At 40.2% G+C, this 19,109-nt stretch overlaps 4 protein-coding genes across 8 annotated transcripts; 2 read left to right on the forward strand and 2 right to left on the reverse strand.

Moving 5' to 3' along the window:
• Nucleotides 1–409: 409 nt before the first annotated feature.
• sys1 (SYS1 golgi trafficking protein) lies at nt 410–4,468 on the reverse strand. Its single transcript, XM_018699080.1, has 4 exons — nt 4,326–4,468; nt 3,168–3,430; nt 3,005–3,072; nt 410–2,810 (listed from the first exon to the last, which is right to left on the reverse strand). The coding sequence occupies exons 2-4, from the start codon at nt 3,327–3,329 to the stop codon at nt 2,570–2,572; spliced, it is 471 nt and encodes a 156-aa protein (XP_018554596.1). The 5' UTR covers nt 3,330–3,430; nt 4,326–4,468; the 3' UTR covers nt 410–2,569.
• Nucleotides 4,469–5,017: 549 nt separating this feature from the next.
• On the forward strand, nt 5,018–11,302 carry LOC108898918 (peroxisomal succinyl-coenzyme A thioesterase). Of its 5 annotated transcripts, none has more exons than XM_018699050.2 (12): nt 5,018–5,158; nt 6,589–6,716; nt 7,861–8,070; nt 8,375–8,474; nt 8,850–9,040; nt 9,146–9,321; nt 9,471–9,587; nt 9,711–9,796; nt 9,941–10,034; nt 10,185–10,265; nt 10,343–10,478; nt 10,607–11,302. In XM_018699050.2, the coding sequence occupies exons 2-12, from the start codon at nt 6,608–6,610 to the stop codon at nt 10,705–10,707; spliced, it is 1,401 nt and encodes a 466-aa protein (XP_018554566.1). In that variant the 5' UTR covers nt 5,018–5,158; nt 6,589–6,607; the 3' UTR covers nt 10,708–11,302. The 5 variants fall into 5 exon arrangements, with proteins under 5 accessions (XP_018554566.1, XP_018554568.1, XP_018554569.1 ...); XM_018699052.2 differs by having other exon boundaries at nt 6,589–6,698; XM_051074811.1 differs by lacking the exon at nt 5,018–5,158 and adding an exon at nt 5,267–5,414 and having other exon boundaries at nt 6,589–6,698.
• On the reverse strand, nt 10,924–12,610 carry LOC108898920 (protein S100-B). The gene is made up of 3 exons (XM_018699055.2): nt 12,467–12,610; nt 12,117–12,263; nt 10,924–11,627 (listed from the first exon to the last, which is right to left on the reverse strand). The coding sequence occupies exons 1-3, from the start codon at nt 12,470–12,472 to the stop codon at nt 11,496–11,498; spliced, it is 285 nt and encodes a 94-aa protein (XP_018554571.1). The 5' UTR covers nt 12,473–12,610; the 3' UTR covers nt 10,924–11,495.
• A 1,835-nt stretch (nt 12,611–14,445) lies between these two features.
• inpp1 (inositol polyphosphate-1-phosphatase) lies at nt 14,446–19,084 on the forward strand. Its single transcript, XM_018699054.2, has 6 exons — nt 14,446–14,736; nt 15,497–15,702; nt 15,805–15,865; nt 16,633–16,833; nt 16,941–17,115; nt 17,776–19,084. The coding sequence occupies exons 2-6, from the start codon at nt 15,499–15,501 to the stop codon at nt 18,263–18,265; spliced, it is 1,131 nt and encodes a 376-aa protein (XP_018554570.1). The 5' UTR covers nt 14,446–14,736; nt 15,497–15,498; the 3' UTR covers nt 18,266–19,084.
• Nucleotides 19,085–19,109: the final 25 nt, after the last annotated feature.

The following is a 19,109-nucleotide window of genomic DNA, read 5'->3' on the forward strand; positions in this document are numbered from 1 at the left end:
CGTGCATCACATTAAGCAAAATAACAGATAGCAGAGATCTAGAGAAACATAGCGGTAAAATAGTGGAGCATTTAATCGATGCAGTAAGTCCTCTGCTGTACAACTAATTTACTAGTGAGTTTCCATTTTTAGTCCTCCCTTAAGCAAAGTGTTGGTAATGAGGATCGCAACCAGCATTTTTCAACTCGTTAGTGCTCTCCCATCTGCCTCTTTCCACCTGGACACTTGCAGCAGAGGCAGTGGTGGGAGAAAATGAGGGATCAGTGCCCAGGGAGGAAAAACCTTAGGAAAACTACAGACACGCTTGTGGTGTACCCCTCATTAGCAGATCTATCTTTGACGTCTGAAGCATAATAATGGCCAATTATTTTTTCACCTGCAGTTTCCTGACTGAGCTCTTCAATCAATCCAAACTGTTAGTGTTTTATTAAACAGCATAGCTACAGAAGTATTTGCATGGTACCAAAAGTTCTTGATCCTGGTGCAAACACCATTTTAATCTTCAGAGAGGAAAAAAAAAACATATATGTACACATTATGACTGTGATGTTTCTGCACTAGAAACAAGTCAGAGAATATAATTACATGAAAAGGTCCATCTCTCAAGTTCTTTATATTTAAATACATTATAGAAATTAACATTATGTTAAAGAATAAAAAGGTGGCAATGCATGTGAAAACTCTCAGCGCAGTTATTGTTAGAAATAGTCAAATAATGACATCGGCTTGGAAAGTGTAGTCATGAGTTTGAATATGGCTTAAAGGAAGAGTTTCACATTTTGGATTTATGCTAATTCACCTTCTTTCCTGCACTTAGAAACAAAGATTGATAGCACTCTTGTGTCTGAACAGGAAAAACAAAGACACAGCCAGTAGACAATTAGTTTAGCTTAGCACAATGGCCGATAATAGGGGGGAAACAGTCGGCCTGGCTCTGCTGCAAAGGTAACAAAATCCACCTACCAGCATCTCTAAATCTCATTAATTAATTAATTAATTAACTTAATATGTCTCATCTGTTTAGTACAAAAATTTGCATGTTAAAACACTTGAGAACAATGAACAATGAGAAATAACATGTTACACAGTGAGCTTTAGAGGTGCTGTTCACCTTAACAGATCCAGGCTACCGGTTTCCCTCTGTTTCCAGTATTTGAGCTAAGCTAAGCTAAGCAGTTTCATATTTACTGTACAGACGTTAGAGTGGTATCAATCTCAATCTTATCTCATTTAACTTATGGCAGCAAAGCACATTTCCCAAAATGTCAACCACTCCTTTAATTAACAACCCCTGCATCATAATGAGGTACTTACACTACACTTGAGAAGCCTGATTTCATAACAAGACACTGCATAGTCCACACTATCACCACACAGAATGAAAAGTTACATGAGCAAGTGTTACAGGAGCTGTGATAATTACCTGTTAATTTAACAGAGTTTTAAAAGCTGTCGCTAAATAATAAAGCCGACAATGTTCCAGAAACCATCAGTGCTGCTTATTTCAGGATTTCTCACGTCACGTCCCCACAAACAGTGACAGTGTTTTTGGAAACACAGACGCAGCCTGCTGTCAGAACACAGCTGGTGGCTGACAAACTGTCCCCAAAGTGGCCACCTTGTCTGAATAATACATCATGACATAAAGAGAGGGAAACAAACAAACAAGAGCCGTGCAAAATGCCGTACAAGCTTAACAAGGAAGGCCTATAATGAGCAGAATGAGACTGAATGTAGAAACTTTATCTCGAGAGGTAAAAATAAGCCCGATTTTATACTTCTGACTCTCATGTGTTGAGATAATAAAACAAAGGACTGTCTCCCACATTTGGGTCTACATAATGATTGACTACTATGTCTTAGAAAACTACAGTACACCTTTCTGAACACTGAACGTGTTACCCAATGTTTGACTTTTAGATCCAGCCACTGTAAAGAAGAAAAAAGAAAAAGATTAAAAACTGTGATAGGTAACTTTGCATACTGGCATCACTAAATTGCTGTGTGGTGTAACTGAAACATTTTCAATTATCAAACCAAAATATCCATGAACATGATAGTCGTGACACTTCTTCACATACAGAGCAAAAATGTCTGGACTTGACATTTGTTGCACTCGCTGTTTGATCCTAAGTTTCAATTCGTTATTTCCTATGGGTGTAAAAAAGAAAAAAAAGAAAAAGAAAAAATACTGTAAGTCTTAAAATGTTTTAAAATGAGGGAGGGGGATGCTCATGCTAATGTACTGAGTTTTAACAAGAAAAAATGAAATCAATTCTATCTATAGTCGTTAGCTTCAGAGTAAGGTGCAAACTGACGTCTGCTCCCACAAGCATTACAATATGTATCTTAATATGCTACAAAGTTAACACTGTCCAACAATTAAAGGACAGTTATGAATAAATAGATCAGTTCATCTGATATATCACTTTAAGAGGAAATGCATGACAATCCAACATATACGCTGACTGAGGTCCATGTTCATTAACCAACAGTGGAAACCCCTCCTCTGAGCGAGCTCCTTGAGGGTTAACAGTGCACGGATTTTCAGCGTGGCGTCAGTAGAAATTCACAAGTTAGACTTAGGTCCACTATTGACCGGAATGGCCCTTAGCTCAGTCCGCATGCACAAGTACTCTCCAATTACAGCCATCAAGGCCATGCAGGCTACATTGACGAGCCACCAGGACAGAGCGGCTGGAAGATGAGCGTTGTAGATCCAGCAGCCAATCATGTGGAAGAAGTGCACAGTGACTGTGAAGTCGAGGCACTGTTTCCCTCGACGGATGAAGAACCACAGACCAAGGGCACTGTGGGAACAGTGAGACAGATAAGTTATGTTATCAGCCATGCTCGTTTATGTTTCAGATAAGATTGTTGTGGATACACAGGTGCCTTCCTTAAGACGAAAATGTTAAAGTCATTGACAAACAGAAAATATTTTAAATAAATAGCTTTCAACAGCTTTTATTTCTGTTGGACTAAGATGGAAGAAAGGGTTTACCAGGTGAGAGAGTTCAGGATGAATGCCATCATTGACAGCCTCCCTTGCATTGTTGCAAAGCCAAGGGCCTGCCACAGCAGAGCAGAGCTTTAAAAACTGTTTCAGGATTATACAAATGTGACACAAAAAACAGGTTCCATAGGTAGACAATCTTGTAACTTACTTCATAGCTAAAGATCTGATCCAGTGACCGACTAGTTTGCACCAGACTGTCCACTCCAGCCAACCACAGGCCCAAGAAGCTGTAGTAGATGCACTGCATCAACACAATCTGGCACACAATGAGGACCGGGTCCCAGATGTAGCTACGGAAGTGACTGGCCATTGCAGACTGATGTTACAAGTACAGGCCCAAAGGATGTTAACAGCTGGCCCCAAATGTTGCCAGCTGGCCCATCCAGTGTGACCTGCGTGTAATCTCAAAATCTGAAACGCAAAAAGTTGAATTTAATTAAAAAAAAAAAAAAAACCTTAGCATATTTATTTCACTTTGAAATGGTAGGAAGCAGGGAAGGAGCACGACTATCTCTGAGCTGTAATTTCTCGTAACTTATCGGGCATCAGACAACGCTGTGCAAATACTTCAGGCACTTCACATGTTTACATTTGTATTCATCACACAAAAATGACAGGAAGACGCCTCGTCGGTTTCAAATTCATTCTGCAGCATGACAGAAAGAACAAAGAGCTGCAGTAGATGATATGACAGAGCCTGATCACATCAGGATCAGCTGGAATACATGAAGAGCAGAAGACACTGACAGCCTAAATAGTTAATACCAGCTGATATATTGGCCTGGCTGATTTGTTAGTGCAGCACTACCTACTACACGGTTTCAAGAGAAGGATGTAATGTATAAAATAATACGAAGATTAGCCACAGAGAAGCTGTTACTGCTGCTGCTTTCAGTAAACAATAGCCACAGCTATTCTTAATAAGACAGTTCAGTAACAGCCTGTTCCAACATAGTTATAACAGAAAACAGCTAGTTTAACGTAATTCAATTTAGCATCAGGAGCAGACTAACCGAGCACACAGCTAGCTCACTGTCCACCAACACACACTGACCAACTTGCTAAAGCTAACATTAATCAGGTACACCGCGTTAGCATCGTTTCATGTGTTATTAAATTACCCAAAGATACAGTGACATTCAGATTAAATAAACATAACATCCGAGTGAATGCGGGCTTTTAACCGTGAGTGTAAACAACACATTTTTAGTTAGCGGTACAACACTGATGATGACCAACAAGTTACAGCGTGTTAGCTTGGCTGTTTTCTGTTAGCATACACAACACGGAGACAGCTGATACACACCTGACTACTGGACCACAAAGATTTCAGGACGGTGTATTAACGACAATCCTCTCGTTTGCTCACTGTTTTCAAGGCGACACTGTTATCACACCAGGCCTTGTTGTAATCAACTGGCTGTTCACAACACGGAAGTCACGGTGTTGGCCCCGGAACGAAAATGTAACAACTTCCGCTTATTTTCAAAGTAAAATACCCACGGATGTATTATAACATCTGGATACAGTAATACATTCATGAAAATATCTCGGCAAAATAACTGAGATTATCCGATCGTCCTGCTAGGCCACTTCCCATGTCTCATGTCTCATAACTTATCATACAAAAGATACCTTAATGCGGTCCACGATCCAGTCGTTGTTTTTTCACTTTTTAATTCTTATGAAAAAGCTATTTTTATTTTGAAATTCATTCTCTTTTACGTTCCGGGAGGTTGTAACAGTTGTTTCAAATCGCTATTATAAAGCATAATTTTGTAATAAATAAACAAATCAAGACATGGGATCGAGGTCAAATAATTTAAAATTAAAAAAATATATATATATACATAATGTTTCAGGAATGTTTTGCTGACAGGGAGTTTGTCAAGTAGTAGTTTGTAAGAGTGTAGTTTTTGTAAGAGAGAAAACTAATTTAATCAAAACTATGATCGATAATTAATAAGTTACTACAACAGTGAAAATCAGCGTCATCTAGTACAACTGCGGTCAGGCACAGATGTATGTGAGGGGTCAGCCCCTCCTTCATCTCCATGATCTAAATCTAACTTCCATATTCTCCAGCTGAAGTTTCTCTCTCCAGCAGAAACTCTCTGTCGTGAAGGAGGGCTGCTAGTGGTAGGATAACTTTGTAAATATGGCCCGCAGTTGATTCACTGAGATCCCAAAGAGTTTTAAAACCCAGTTTCAGACTTAATGTTAGTTGGAAAGTCGTTTTAGACCAGACGTGTTTGTACAGCTGTGATCGCTAAAACCATCAACACCTCAAAGAAAAATCACGCCTTTTTCTTAAATATCGGATTAATTGCATGAAATGAGGATACTTTAACTCTCAACCAAAACTACCAAAAGTGAACGTCATATACGGCTGGTGGTCAGTGTTGTCTTTCTAACTGTATTTGTCAGGAGAGTCTGAAGTCCTCTGTACAGAGTGATACCTGTAATTTACTGTTGGATTGCACAAGAAGGCAACCATTGGCCAGACAGTGTTGGCTTGTTCTATTCATAGCATGTCCGTTTTATTTATTTTTGACTGTAATCATAGTCATAGTTGTATAGTAAGTTAACATCACAACCTTCATTTTAAAAAATGAATAAGTGATTTTGTTTGTTTAGAAAAGGTTGAGACATACACTCACCGAGCACTTTATTAGTATTTATAAATGACACATGCACACCTGTTTATTCATGCAGTTAGTTAGCCAGTTATGTGGCAGTAGTGCAGAAGCTTCAGTTAATGTTCACATCTAACATCAGAATCTGTGTAATGGAACCATGTCTGGTTCCACTCCTGTCAGCCGAGAAATCGAATCAACGAGTCTGCAGTGAGCACAGACTGACCAAAAAGGGACAGTTGAAGACTGAAAAACATAGCCTGGTCTAATGAAATCTGATTTCTGCTGAGGCATGAAGCCTTGGGCCCAACCTGCCTTGTGTCAGCAGTTCAGGCTGGCGATGGTGGTGTTATGGTGTGAGGAATGTTTTCATGGCACACTTTGGGGCCCTTAATACCAATCAATCATCAATTGAATGCCATAGTCTATCTCAGTATTGTTGCTGACCATGTCAATCACCATTATGACCACAGTTTTCAAACAGCCCAATCATATATAAAACAGTTACCTATGAGACTTTGACACAGTTAAAGCATAATATAATGTGTGTAGTTTTGGTTATGAGTGCAAAATCCATATGAAATCCAGATTTTAATTTTAACTAAGCATTAGCAGTTTATATTTTACAGGTTTCAACTTGGAGCCTGGAAAAATCCACATTTTTCAGGATGTAGCCAGTCACAAAGAAGCATCCTCTAACTGTTTTCTATCCCAACAGTGGAGTTGGCAGTTATGTAGGACAAAGGCCTAAGGTTATTTTCCTACAGTGGAGTTAGTTGTAGCCAGACAAATCTTGCAAACATAGTGTGCAGTTCACCCTCGATCAGTTGTAAGGATTAATGTTTAACTGGGGCAGAACAATCTTATTTCACCTAATAGATGAGAATGTCTTTTGTGTTTTAATGTTTGATTTTCACTCCTCTGTCTTTACAGGGCAGGCAGAAGCACCATAATGCTGAGAACACATATGACTGTGACAACAATACGGCAGCTCATGGAAATGAAAATAATACCATGCTTCAGTTTACACAGGAAACTTGCAGGTTTGCATCATGCAGTGGGTAAGAATATTGTTTGTTCTTTGTTGTGTTTTTCAGATCAGCTATTTGGATCTTGTCTCTCAGTTATGCTACTTCTGCTTTGACCCAGAGTTAATCTGCTTCTAAACACTGCAGGTTTATTGTTCTAACATGAAGGCCTGATTGTTCGTATGTGATAATCTGAGATATTAGGTGTTATAATAATCACAAATTATGCAAAACACAGAGTTTGTTTTAAAAGACTGCAGTTTGTGTCCATAATTGTACTCTTGGACTTGTCAATGACTATATAGTTTGTATGCTGTAAAGATTCATACCCCGTTATTATTACAGAAACTGTATTACTTTTTGTAGATTGTCATCTCCACCAGGGAGGTTGTGTTTCTTGCAGTATTTTTCTTTCTTTGTAAGTGAAACACTCAAAAACCTGTTAACAGATATCAGTAGCATTTCATAGAAAGTTAGGCCACAGGCCAAAGAACAACTGATTAGTTTCAGTTACTAGAGGATTTTAGGGAAAATACAAACATTCAAGAGATAGTGTTTTTAAACATTTCAAGGTGGGTGACTGTAGGTCACATGACTATTAAAAAGCAGCAGGTTAGTGATTAGATTCCTCCTGATCCACATGTCAAAGTGTCATTGAGCTAGACAGTGTTACATTTTAATAAGATCTTTACCTAAAAAGCAGAATTCAGACACAAGACAGAGAACAGTTTCTGGTAGTCTTGGAGTTGACGGGTAACTTGTGGCAGAGAAGAGCCCGAGAAGATGGTGGAGGGAGAAGGCACAGAAGCTGGTGTGAGGGAGGGGAAACAGGAGGAAACATGGGGATTGAAGGAGAAATTGAAAGTCAGCTTGCAGCCTCTGCGAAATGTATGCAGTGCAGAAGAAATTCTCCACGGGTTCTATCATTGCTGCCGTGGAGTCACAGTATGTACTCACTGAGTTTGTATCCCATGGGACAGAACTGCCTTCATTTAAATATTCATAAATTGAAAGCACCTTAGCAGTGTGACAATTTCACACTGCTTTCATTAGCAAATTTCAGATCTTTCTCAGCCCTCTGAGAGTTGATACAAATACTTTTACAGTAAAGATTTGAACAACAGTCATCTACAATACCACTCACAAATTCACAAGTATATTTTTCTTCTACCTCTAGGTGCAGTTCGGTGGAGGAGCAGCTATAGACAACCTCCTGTGTTGATAGCTGCTCCCGCTCGCGCCCTCATAGATGAACAGATCAGCATTAAAGGGCGTTTCCTGCCCCCTCACTGTCCGGTTACAGTACATTCACAAATGCATAGCGAGGATGGTGACCTATGGGAGGCATTTGCCCATTATAATGCAGATGCAGACGGCACTGTCAGCTGTGAGTTTTACAGCACAGTGTATATTATATATTATCTCTCTAACCCTTGTAGGTAGTTTAGTCTTGTATTTAACAAAACATACACAGATACTAAATACTAAAAGGTGATTTGGACCAAATTACAGTTAAATAACGGTTATAAAAATGTTTGATGAAAGCCACAAGTTAGTATTTAATCTGTTAGGTGTGGATCCAACTTTTAGGAATCAGATTATTTCAGTAGATAAACCAGTTAACCAGACTTGAATGCAGTGTTGATGATTACTTTCTTGATGATCATCTCCCCACTCTGTCCCTCCAACAGTGACCAGGGATCACTCAGTTGGGGGTTCATATTCGGGATGTGAGCCCATGGGACTCTTCTGGGGACTGCAGCCGGCTCCTGGAGCAAGAGAAGGTTTGAGGCAGGTGATAAAAACAAGGTCACTGAGAGCGACAGAAAATACAGTTTGTGGCATCAAACCCAACTGTCTGTGTTCTCATGCACTTATAACAGGATTGTATGCTAACTGTTCAGTGCTGAACCCTGCTACAACCACTACCTGCTTCCTGGAAATGTAACTCCCTCCATCCCCTCAGCCTCCACGCATTTCCCCAGTCAATATTCGTGTTCTTTTAATTGTTATGTCTTGTTAAAGTCTGTTTCATGTTCACACAGATTTGCTCTTGAGCATTACAAGAGCAGAGGCACATTGTTAAAACTTAAAATGCTTGTTATTGATTGTACAAATGATGAAATGTTGATGAGAGTTTCCTGAGAGTTGTGATCTTTTCCACAGATTGAGGAAAAAAAATGTAGAGACTCCATACGTAGTTCACGTGTCCTTACTGGAGGGCCACGTGTCACCCAGCGAGGAGCAGAGCAATGAGCTGGCTGCTGTAACGACTGAGCGCTGGTACATGGCACCAGGCGTAAGGAGGATAGAGATCTGTCAAGATGGAGTTGTAGGGACGTTATTCTTACCCCCTGGTGAGTACGTGATTTGAAGCGTACGTAGAGCCATTTTAAGATAGTCATGGAAAGGTGGCGGGTGGTAACTGTGTTCTCTGAATGGCATCTACTGATTTCTTGCAGGTACGGGCCCGTTTCCAGGCATGTTGGACCTGTGGGGAATGGGTGGAGGACTGGTGGAGTACCGTTCTGCCCTGTTTGCATCCAGAGGCTACGCCAGCCTGTCGGTTGCCTACATAGGGCACAAAGAATTACCTGGCCCACAAAACAAAATCAATGTTGGTGATTCATATTTCAAGGTAGGATGAGATGCAGGCTTTACTTTATCCCACGATATGTTAAATCCATTCTGAATCATGCACAAATCTCAGTTTAAAATTATACATTTTTTGAAAATTATAATGATTTGTCATGTCCTCAAAATGTCCCATTTATTCTGTTTGGACAGTCAGCCTTCCACCTACTTCAAGATCATCATCAGGTCTGCGCCGACAGAATTGGGATCATCGGTCTGTCATTTGGAGTCTACCTGACTCTTCGACTTGCCACTAACATTGGTGTCAAAGTATGTTAGAAAGTCTGTTGTCAGTCATCTGTCTCTCAATCCACTGTTTGATCAGTACACAGCTCCATATACATGAAAAAAAAAATTAAATTAATGAATGCGTTTTTATGAGCTCTTTTCCAGCCATCCTGTTTGATTTGTATAAATGGGCCAGTAGGAAGTACCATCAAGCTCTCAGATGATGATGGGAGGACGGAAAACTTTGAAGGGTAAATTGTAATCAATGATGGTGTGCAGTATCATACTTTTCTGATGAGTCCATAGACTGAGATTATTTTCAACAACAATCACTAAAGACCAAAGATTAAAAGACAATGTGAATTGTGGTTTTCTATGTCAACTCGTCCTTTCAGTGACCAGAAATACTGGATGTATGATGACCAAGGCCATGTCAGCTTCAGAGCAGTCTCCTTACCCGCTAACCTTTCCCCTGAGAGCAAAGTGAAGGTGATGTGAAAGACATAACAGCCTTTCTGCCACTTGATCCCTCAGCAACAAAATAACAAATCAAACATGCATCCACGCAATGTGCTCTATTTTGTTTTTACAAACTCATCTCCAGAGTTTTGTTTTTGTTTTTTGTTTTTGTTTTTGCAGATAGAGAACCTCACCTGCCCTCTAATGTATATAGTGGGAGAGGATGACCTGAGCAGTTCAAGCATAGAGAACGCAGACCTGGTAGATCATTAATTAACTTTTAAAAAATAATTAACTGGCTGTTGATTGTTTTATAATGCTGATTTATTGGTCATCAGATTGAGGAGACCCTGAGGGCTGCAGGTAAATCTCAGCTGTTCACTCGTCTGTCATACCCCGGTGCTGGTCATCTGATTGAACCGCCGTACTCACCAAATTCAAGAGCGTCCCTGTGGAGCGTCAAACCAAAAAAACGTGAGTCCTATCCCAGAGGTGCATTTTTAATTAATTAATTAATTTGTCATTATTACATTTTAAGATATAATGTTAAGTATGAGCTGTAAAGTAATGATAACTGTATAACTGTCTTTTCCCTCCTGCAGTGATCACTCTGTGGGGAGGTCACCTAGCGCCCCACGCTGCTGCCCAGGAAGATGCCTGGAAGAAGATCCTGGATTTTATGGAAAACAATCTGAGACAGTGAATTAAATTGACTTTTGGGATGGAAAATATCTCGCCATGCATGTGTTTGTAAAATGCAGCATTTAGCAGAGAGGGCTTCACATGCAGAGAAGTGAGGGAGCAAAAGCAAGTTTGTTGTTTTTCGTCAAAAAGGACCTCTTAGAACTCGTGTCCAACTCAATCAAAAAGTCACTCTCTCTCACATATAGCAGGCTGCAGATTCTCCACAAGGGAGAGCTGTTTGGTCACTGTTAGCTAGCACCTGCCATACCACACCAGAAGGAAAGCCATCTTACTCACAGCTGTGATCACTCCACATGTACTTTAAGTGTCAAAAAAAAAAAACTATTGTACTCCTTGACTATAGATGGGACACAAACAGCAGAACTAAAATGTTGCTCCTGTTAATTTTCTTGGCAAAAGGTGCCGCAGGTCAGAGTGGAACTGTTTGCTCAGAAATGCTTCTCATCAGTCTCACCATGTTCTTGTTACAGCAAATGTATAGTTCTTCATGTGCTGTCATTGTCGGACATTTTCCTTTATGCAACAAATCTTTTAAAAAGAAAAGACGTTAACAACAATCTGCCATCATTCAGACAAAAAAAATTCAGACACTCTGTTCCTGTGTTCCTCATTTTTTTAATGTATATTTTTATACATCCTACGATGGACTGGTGATCTGTACAAGGTGTACCCCGCCTCTCACCCAGTGTCAGCTGGGATAGGCTCCAGCCCCCCCGCAACCCTTAACAGATAAGTGGTATGAATAAAGAATGAATGAATGAATGAATGTTTATACATGCTGAGTAATTAGTAGAGTTCATGACATGCTGAGGTGACCATGGAGATGAGGGCGATGAACTCCTTGAAGTCAATCTCCAGGTCTCCGTTCTGGTCGAGGTCCGCAAAGAGCTCATCTAGAATTTCGTTCTCATGGATTTTCTGTTCAGCAAAAAAACAAAACACAATTGAGCTTGTGACACTATGAGGTTGAAATGTTCATTACAAACCAGAAAACAAAATAGTATTGAATGAAAGTTGTGAACTTTGGTCTAAAGGTGGTGACAGAGGAATGGTATTAGTTTATCCTCTGCACATTTGCTTTATTGCAGACCTAGCTTCTCAGCATAGCATTAGTCAAATATGCAACATTTTGTTTATATGTTTACATGTTTGCATGTTTGCCTCTTAAAGTGAAGAGCTGTCAGGATATTTCCCTGTAGACTGATGACTGAATGACAGATGGATAGAGTATCAGCAGAGTCATCCAAGTATCTAATTTACAACAACGTACATTTTCATTGTGGCTATGAAATTTACACATGCTTATTAAAAGTCAGTTATCTTTAAGTTGTTGTTATGAGGTAATCCAAGCATCAGACTGTAAAGTGCTGACAAAAATATGACAATGTTTATATGTCCATAACTTACCATTATGAAATGGTTCATCTCATTGTTGATTAGCGCTTTAAGCTCAGCTTTCCTCAGCTTGCACTTGTGACCTGAGTATTTGTGGAAAACTTGGATAATCGTGACCATGCCATTCTCCAGATCTGACATATTATTCTCGTTTGAGGCCTGTAACAAACAGTTTAAATCAGTTCCCAAAACACAATCATATATATTTTACTCTCACATGTGGACATTTTAGAGAAGATGATTATTTTTCTGTATGTTTTTCATACATAAAATACATTGTAACATTTGCATCATTGATAATAAGAATAGCTCTCAGCTGTATGAAAATAAACTGTTTATCTCAAGCATTTAGTCTTTCTTACCTCCATCTCAAGAAACTCCTCCACCTTGTAAGGATCCTAAGTGCGACTGATGGCTTCCACAGCAGTGTGTTGACTGCCTCACCCACTCTAATGTGGACACTGGACTCTATTGATCAACCACTTCCACTTTCATCTGCCATGCACTACGTCATGTACGACTAATGGATATTAGTGGTCAGAGATTTGACCAAAAAGCACTTGCTCTGAAAATGTGTCACTTGTCTATGACCAAGTTTCTCCATTTCACCTAGTGTGTGTGTGTGTGTGTGTGTGTGTGTGTGTGTGTGTGCACGTATAAGTCTGAATATTAACCGGAAAGGATGCATTTATTTACACTTTTTCATTTTTGCTCATGCATCTTCTGTTCATGCCACAAACAGTGCATCTAGATTCCTGCAAACTGGATTCTGGATTTGTTCCAGATAATGTCCAGAATATCAGTGTGCAGTGTGAAATGTTTGCATTTGATACTTCTGTGGGCTAAGCTAAGGGTGAGTAATATCTGAGCTTGTGAAATAATGTCAGAGCCAATGGGTGAATGTCACCCCCTCTATTAAACAAATCTACATAAGAAAGTAATGTTTGTGAAAGCATAGACAAGACAGTAATTATATCAAAAGGTAAGTTTATACTTAGACACTGAGAAAAAGGAAATGAAGAATTAATTAATATGATTTTTTTCCCTTTTTGGCAGTGAAACAATTACAGACCAATTATTCCAAGACTACAAGTGAACTGAAATTAAATGTTACAGAGGACATACTGTATAGTTTCTGTAATATTCCTCTAAAATTGCTAAGAGCTCTCAACGGTGTGATTGTGGTCCACAGTTTTACTGGAAGAGATTCTGGGGATGGCTTTTGCTGAGCTGTGATTTCACTGTGAAAGAGCCCTAAAGAGTTAAAACATTGATACATTTAAAGCATCGCAGTAAAAATGTGGTTATAATAAAGCATCAGCCAAAGCAGGATGCTCTCTCACTACCAGCCTTTAAATGTCTAATGCACACTGTACATCTGCATAACAGAGAGGGAACTGTTCCTTCTCTTTTAAAATCTCAAGATATGATTACAGGGGCTTAATTGCTAAACCTAGTTATTACATTTGTGGTCAATATGGGTTGGAAATGTCTTTCCTGAGAGCAAGTATCCACCCTTCTTGTTCCTGGGAACCTCTGGGAGTGTGCTATTACTGAGAGATAAAAGCCATAACAACTCCTCACATATATGGAGGTTTATTTACCATATTCACCTGGAATATATACACAGACAAGGATAACTAGCTGCAATTGTAAACTGATTATTTAAAAACATTTTTGTAAAGCACAGTAGCAGTTGAAAGTTATGTACTGTTCAAAGGCACTGATGTAGTCATATGTCATACAACGTTACAATTACTGAAAGTGTTACTGAAAATGTTTGAATGTTTGAGATTTTGATTTACAAATGTATTGTGCAGCCCTGTGATGCATATGAGGACATAACAATAGATTGCGTTATGCTTATCTGCACTCATAAATCTACGGGTAGTCTGGTTAAGAAAAAGAAACTGGAAAATTAATATATCATAATCCTATGATGGCAAAATACTATATACATAAAGATAATTTATGAAAATCCCACCCAAATGCGCACGACAAACTGCAGAGATGTGTAGATGTACAAATTAATAAAACCTGGATGTGTTAATGTATTAATTTGTTAATCTTTAATTAATTTTTCTTGAATATCTACAATTTATTTACTTGCATTTATTTTTTTATTTTTTAAATTCATTTTATACGTTTTTTCATACTACTCGGGCACATTTTAATACCATGGTTTGTCTGACTTGTTGTTTGTTTTGTTTTGTTTTGTTTTTTTCAATAAAGTACAGTAGAATAATTACACTAAAAAAAAAAATCCTTGAGTGGGAAGCTCAAATTTCGAATTTGCATTGGAACGCACCGCGGCTTCGCTTCCTGTTGTCTACACCTTGTAAAACAAACCGTGCTCGCTCCGTTTGCGCTCCGGTCTGGACCTTGCACTTTTCGCCCTAGATGTGAGGGCACCGTCCGCCCTTCCTCTCGATAGGAAACTCGTACTGACGTAAGGAAACCATAGCGGACAGATCCCAGGTTTAATTAAGAGCCTTAATACCACTGTTTTACTGAAACTGCACTCCCTGTGTCATTCCTGTCACAATAAAATATCCGCGTTTGGTGACAGTGGGCGGACAGGAAAAATACAGCGACCGAGAAGGACAGACGAGAGGAAAACAAGCAGCGTTTGGTAAGGTTTCAGTCATTTCACCGTAGTGTTTTTTTTTTCTCTGACGTGTAAATTCCTTCGCTAACATTATCTATCCTCATAAATGCTAAGCTAAACATTTGCAACAGGGTCCACTGGGGCGTTATGAGCAGTAGTATCGATGGTTCGTCTAAAGTTTACTACAACTGCAAGTCAAAACAACTAAATTGACATTATTTAGATGTCATAGAGGCCTGTGTTTCCATCCCCAGAGAAGATATAGATACAGTAATATTCCTCTGACATAATTCAGCACTGAGCAGCGTGTGGGTGGCACTCTAGAGTCACTCCCTACTCATTGTGCTTTGCTGTTTGTTCTAAGTTATTATATGATAATATATGATAAAAAATAAACAAATAAATAAAAAAGACATTTAAAATAAAGACATATTTTATACTAAATAATAACTAATAATACCTAAATAATAATTTGGAAAGTGATATCACTGAAGTGTTTTGGGGAGGATTGTGAGATGCAAAGTTCACCAGGCATTTGACTTCAGCAGAGACACTGGTGTGGTTCAAATGCAAAGACCTGAAACCACATCCTTCCCTCCCTTCCTCTCGCTCTTGTCTTTTTTCAGAAATGCCCTGTTTTCATTCTGAGGCTATAATTAACTCAGTATGTGTGAGTTTGACCTGCCTCATCTCTTTTTTTTTCTCTCCCTCTCTCTCTCTCCTCCACACGCGCAGTTTCCATTTCTTTGTTGACTAAAACCTGTTCTTCCTCTGTCCTGTTCAGGCATGGCTGATCTGCTGAGGCTGCTGCTGCGGGTGGCTGAGAAAGCGGCTAACGTGGCTCGGGTCTGCAGGCAGGAGGCTCCCCTCTTTCAGCTCCTAGTGCAAGAGAAGACCGGAGATGACAAGAACAAGAAGTTTGTCCAGGACTTCAAGACGCTCGCCGACGTGGTGATCCAGGAGATGATCCGGCATGATGTTGGTGCTCAGGTTGGAGAAGACTAAGTATCATTTAAGTATGAACTCTATAAATGTGCTTAAAGTGGACTGTGTGTTGCATTTTAATGACATCCTGTCTGTTCTTTTGTGCAGTTCCCTGAAATGGCTGGCTTCATTCATGGAGAGGAGTCCAACAAGTTTGAAAATGGGCTTGGTAATTACTTTGCATCGCACTCATTGGTTATTTGCACAACCAGTCACCAGTTTGCAGCCGGATATTTGAGTCGTGCTCTGGATAACTTTTGGCTGAAGCCACTATTTGAATGAGCCGTGTGTTTAGGATTATTATACGTCTGCCACTGCATCCCTGTGCTCCTGCAAAAGCTAACATTCAGATTTGTAGCTTAAGCTGTTTATCTGCTTTTAGGAATATAAGATGGAAGTTAGCGGGGTCTGCTGTACATGTCAGTTGGTGTTTGATATTTTTTAGAGAACCTGGAACCAGAGAATATTTGGTATTTTTAGCCTGTAAATGACTAACAAGTTTAATAATAATTACTTTTCTGTCAATAAACCAGTCATTGTAGGTCTTATTGATATTGGAGTCACATGGTACATATGCCGAAATTAAGTTGTTTTTGATCAAATCAACTTAAATTAATTGACACAATACATATGGAGCCAGGTGTTGCTTCAGATGGGTTGGTTTCAGGCTCTTTGTATGAGTGGGGAGGTTTCTAATAGTAATCACTAAGAAGCCAGAGAGGCTAAAAATACACTTGACCTAATAATCAGCACTTGAGCCTCACTGTGATTGAGTCATCTTTCATATAAAATAATCAGATCATAAAACCAACACATCAGTGTGTCACTGTCCAAATATTTATGCGTGGTGCATGTTGCACTGTGTAAATATTTAGAGTCATTTAGTCATGGTAATGTAATCAAATGAAGCCTCACTGGCTGTCTGTGTGTCAACAGGAGAGAGTGTGACAGTCACAGTGTGCAGCACAGAGGAGGAGACCGCGGCGCTGCTGGCCACAGTGCTGGACGGTGACCACACGGCGGCATCTCTGCTGGCTCGAGCCATCCACCAAAACCCGGCGACCATCGACGCTAGCACAGACAGCCTGACGGTGCCCCTCAGCCCCTCAGAGCTCGGAATCTGGATCGATCCCATAGGTGAAAGGCTCAGCGTTTTCCTCTGAATTTTTCAGAGAGCTGAGGTCTTATCTCAGACCTCAGTTGAGAACTGATCATCGCTGTTGTTTGGTTTTTTGTAAATTAAGATGCCACCAGCCAGTACATAGAGGGCCGAGAGGAGGTGCTGGAGGAGGGTCACCTGTCTCCTTCAGGTCTTCACTGTGCTTTGGTTCTGATCGGGGTTTACCGCCGCAGCACAGGCGAGCCCGTCATGGGCGTCATCAACCAGCCGTTCCACCACAAAGATCCTTCAGGTGGAGGGTGAGTTAAAAAACACACATGCTGTGGCAAGTACAAAAGTTTTACTTGTAAAGTCTCAAAACTTGATTTGATGAATACTCTCTTCAAACCTTGTGGTAACACTCGACAACCATGGGCTCCCCTAAGCTAACTGATGCCTACAAAGCAGAGGAGGTCATAAAAAGCTATCAAAGCGTTACCAGGTTGAAATTTCCACTTCCCAAAATATCATTAAGAAATGGCAGTTAAAAACTCTGGAAGACTGGGCACTTCAGCAGGGTTTACCTGACACTGCACTGCTCCACTGATGGACAAACATGGTCTACATGGAAGAGTCGTCAGAAAGACACTTTACATCTGAACATCTGATTCATGCAAAGCAACATCAGCATTATCTGAATCTGATTATTCATTTATATCTATGTGTTTTGTTTGTCCACACTGTGTGTAAATACTATCCACTCTCTTTCTCTTCACCTCACACAGCCAGAACTCATCTTGTAAGCTCAGTTTTTTTTCCCCCCTCTAAGATTCTGGAAACATGCAATGAGAAACATTCAGTGATGAGTCTGACCAGATACCCTACATGTTGATGTTGGAGTGATGGAATGAACTGTTGGTCATCTTTGTTATCTGCAATTGAAATATTCTCACCTTTCCACTTCTTCCTGGCATTCACAGCTGGAGGGGGAAGCACTTCTGGGGAGTGTCCTGCGGCGACGTCAACGTCTGCTCGCTATCTCGGCCCAAAGGTGGATCCGAAGGCCTCTCTGCGGTGCTGAGCTCCAGTGAGAAGCAGGTGGTAAAGGAATCCCTGGCTTCACTGTGCAGCCCCGAGAAGCTGATGTACGCCTCTGGAGCCGGCTACAAGATCCTGTGCGTCATCCAGGGCCTCGCCGACGTCTACGTCCTCTCAGAGGGCAGCACCTTTAAGTGGGACTCCTGTGCTCCTCACGCCCTGCTCCGGGCCCTCGGAGGGGGGGTGGTGGACCTGACTAAGAGTCTACAGTCCGGCTCTGGAGCACAGGATCAGCAGACAGAACTGACGTATCACCAGCCTTACACCGAATGTAAAGGAGCCGACCGCTGGGCCAACCACGGAGGCCTGGTGGCTTATCGAGACTGTTCTCAGCTCCAAAGCATCATCGGGGTTCTGAAAGGCAAGTTGTAGTTGAAAACACAGTGGATGTAATCAGTACACGTTGTTGCATAAATGATCATGTTCATTCTTTTTCTGTATAAGAGGAGAGAAAGCTGGCAGGATGGAATATTTTAATTATGATTGACACTGTCTTATTTTTAACCAGACATATATGCAAGTGTATATTTTACAAGGTAAATTTCAGGTCAGGGCCAAATAATATTTGCAAATATGCAAATGTTTCATTTTTAGTCTTTATCAGTGGTTCCCAAACTGGAGGTCAGCCTGTGTTTGACCAGGAGGAAAAATATTTAGCAAAAGAATACGTGAATGAATCTAATTCATGGGTGAACAGTAAGCAAACACAGAGTGCTCCTTTGCTGGCAAGGAATTCAATATTCAGGTTAGAAAGATTTGTTCAAAAAGCAAAATGACATGTAAAGTAGAGGATTTCTTAGGGTGATGCTAAATATGATAAAGGGAGTTTTACTTTTGAGTTCACTGTACCCTTGGAGCCATGCAGGAATAGAAGCATGCAGTTCATGTTCCAGGTTAATAAAATTCATTGAGTTTACATATTGGGAAGTCAGGGCCAAAAGTCTTTTTGGCATCCAGACAGGAACATGAGAAAAGTTTGGGAACCTCTGATTTCTACATCTCACCAAACCTCCCACACAGGACAGTGCAGAGGACAGCAGAAAGTTTAGACAATCAGAGAACGTTTTTGAGTCAGTTTTACTCCCATGAGTGACAAGTTATCAACCGGCTGCAACAAACTGAACATTGTTTGTGGATTCTGTTTAGCTCAGACCTGATATACATTTATTAAACATCTGCTAGGCATTGTAACCGTTTGTCTCCATGTTGCATGAAG

The sequence above is a fragment of the Lates calcarifer genome, linkage group LG12 (genome assembly GCF_001640805.2).
Source record: "Lates calcarifer isolate ASB-BC8 linkage group LG12, TLL_Latcal_v3, whole genome shotgun sequence".
Taxonomy (NCBI): Eukaryota; Metazoa; Chordata; class Actinopteri; family Centropomidae; genus Lates; species Lates calcarifer.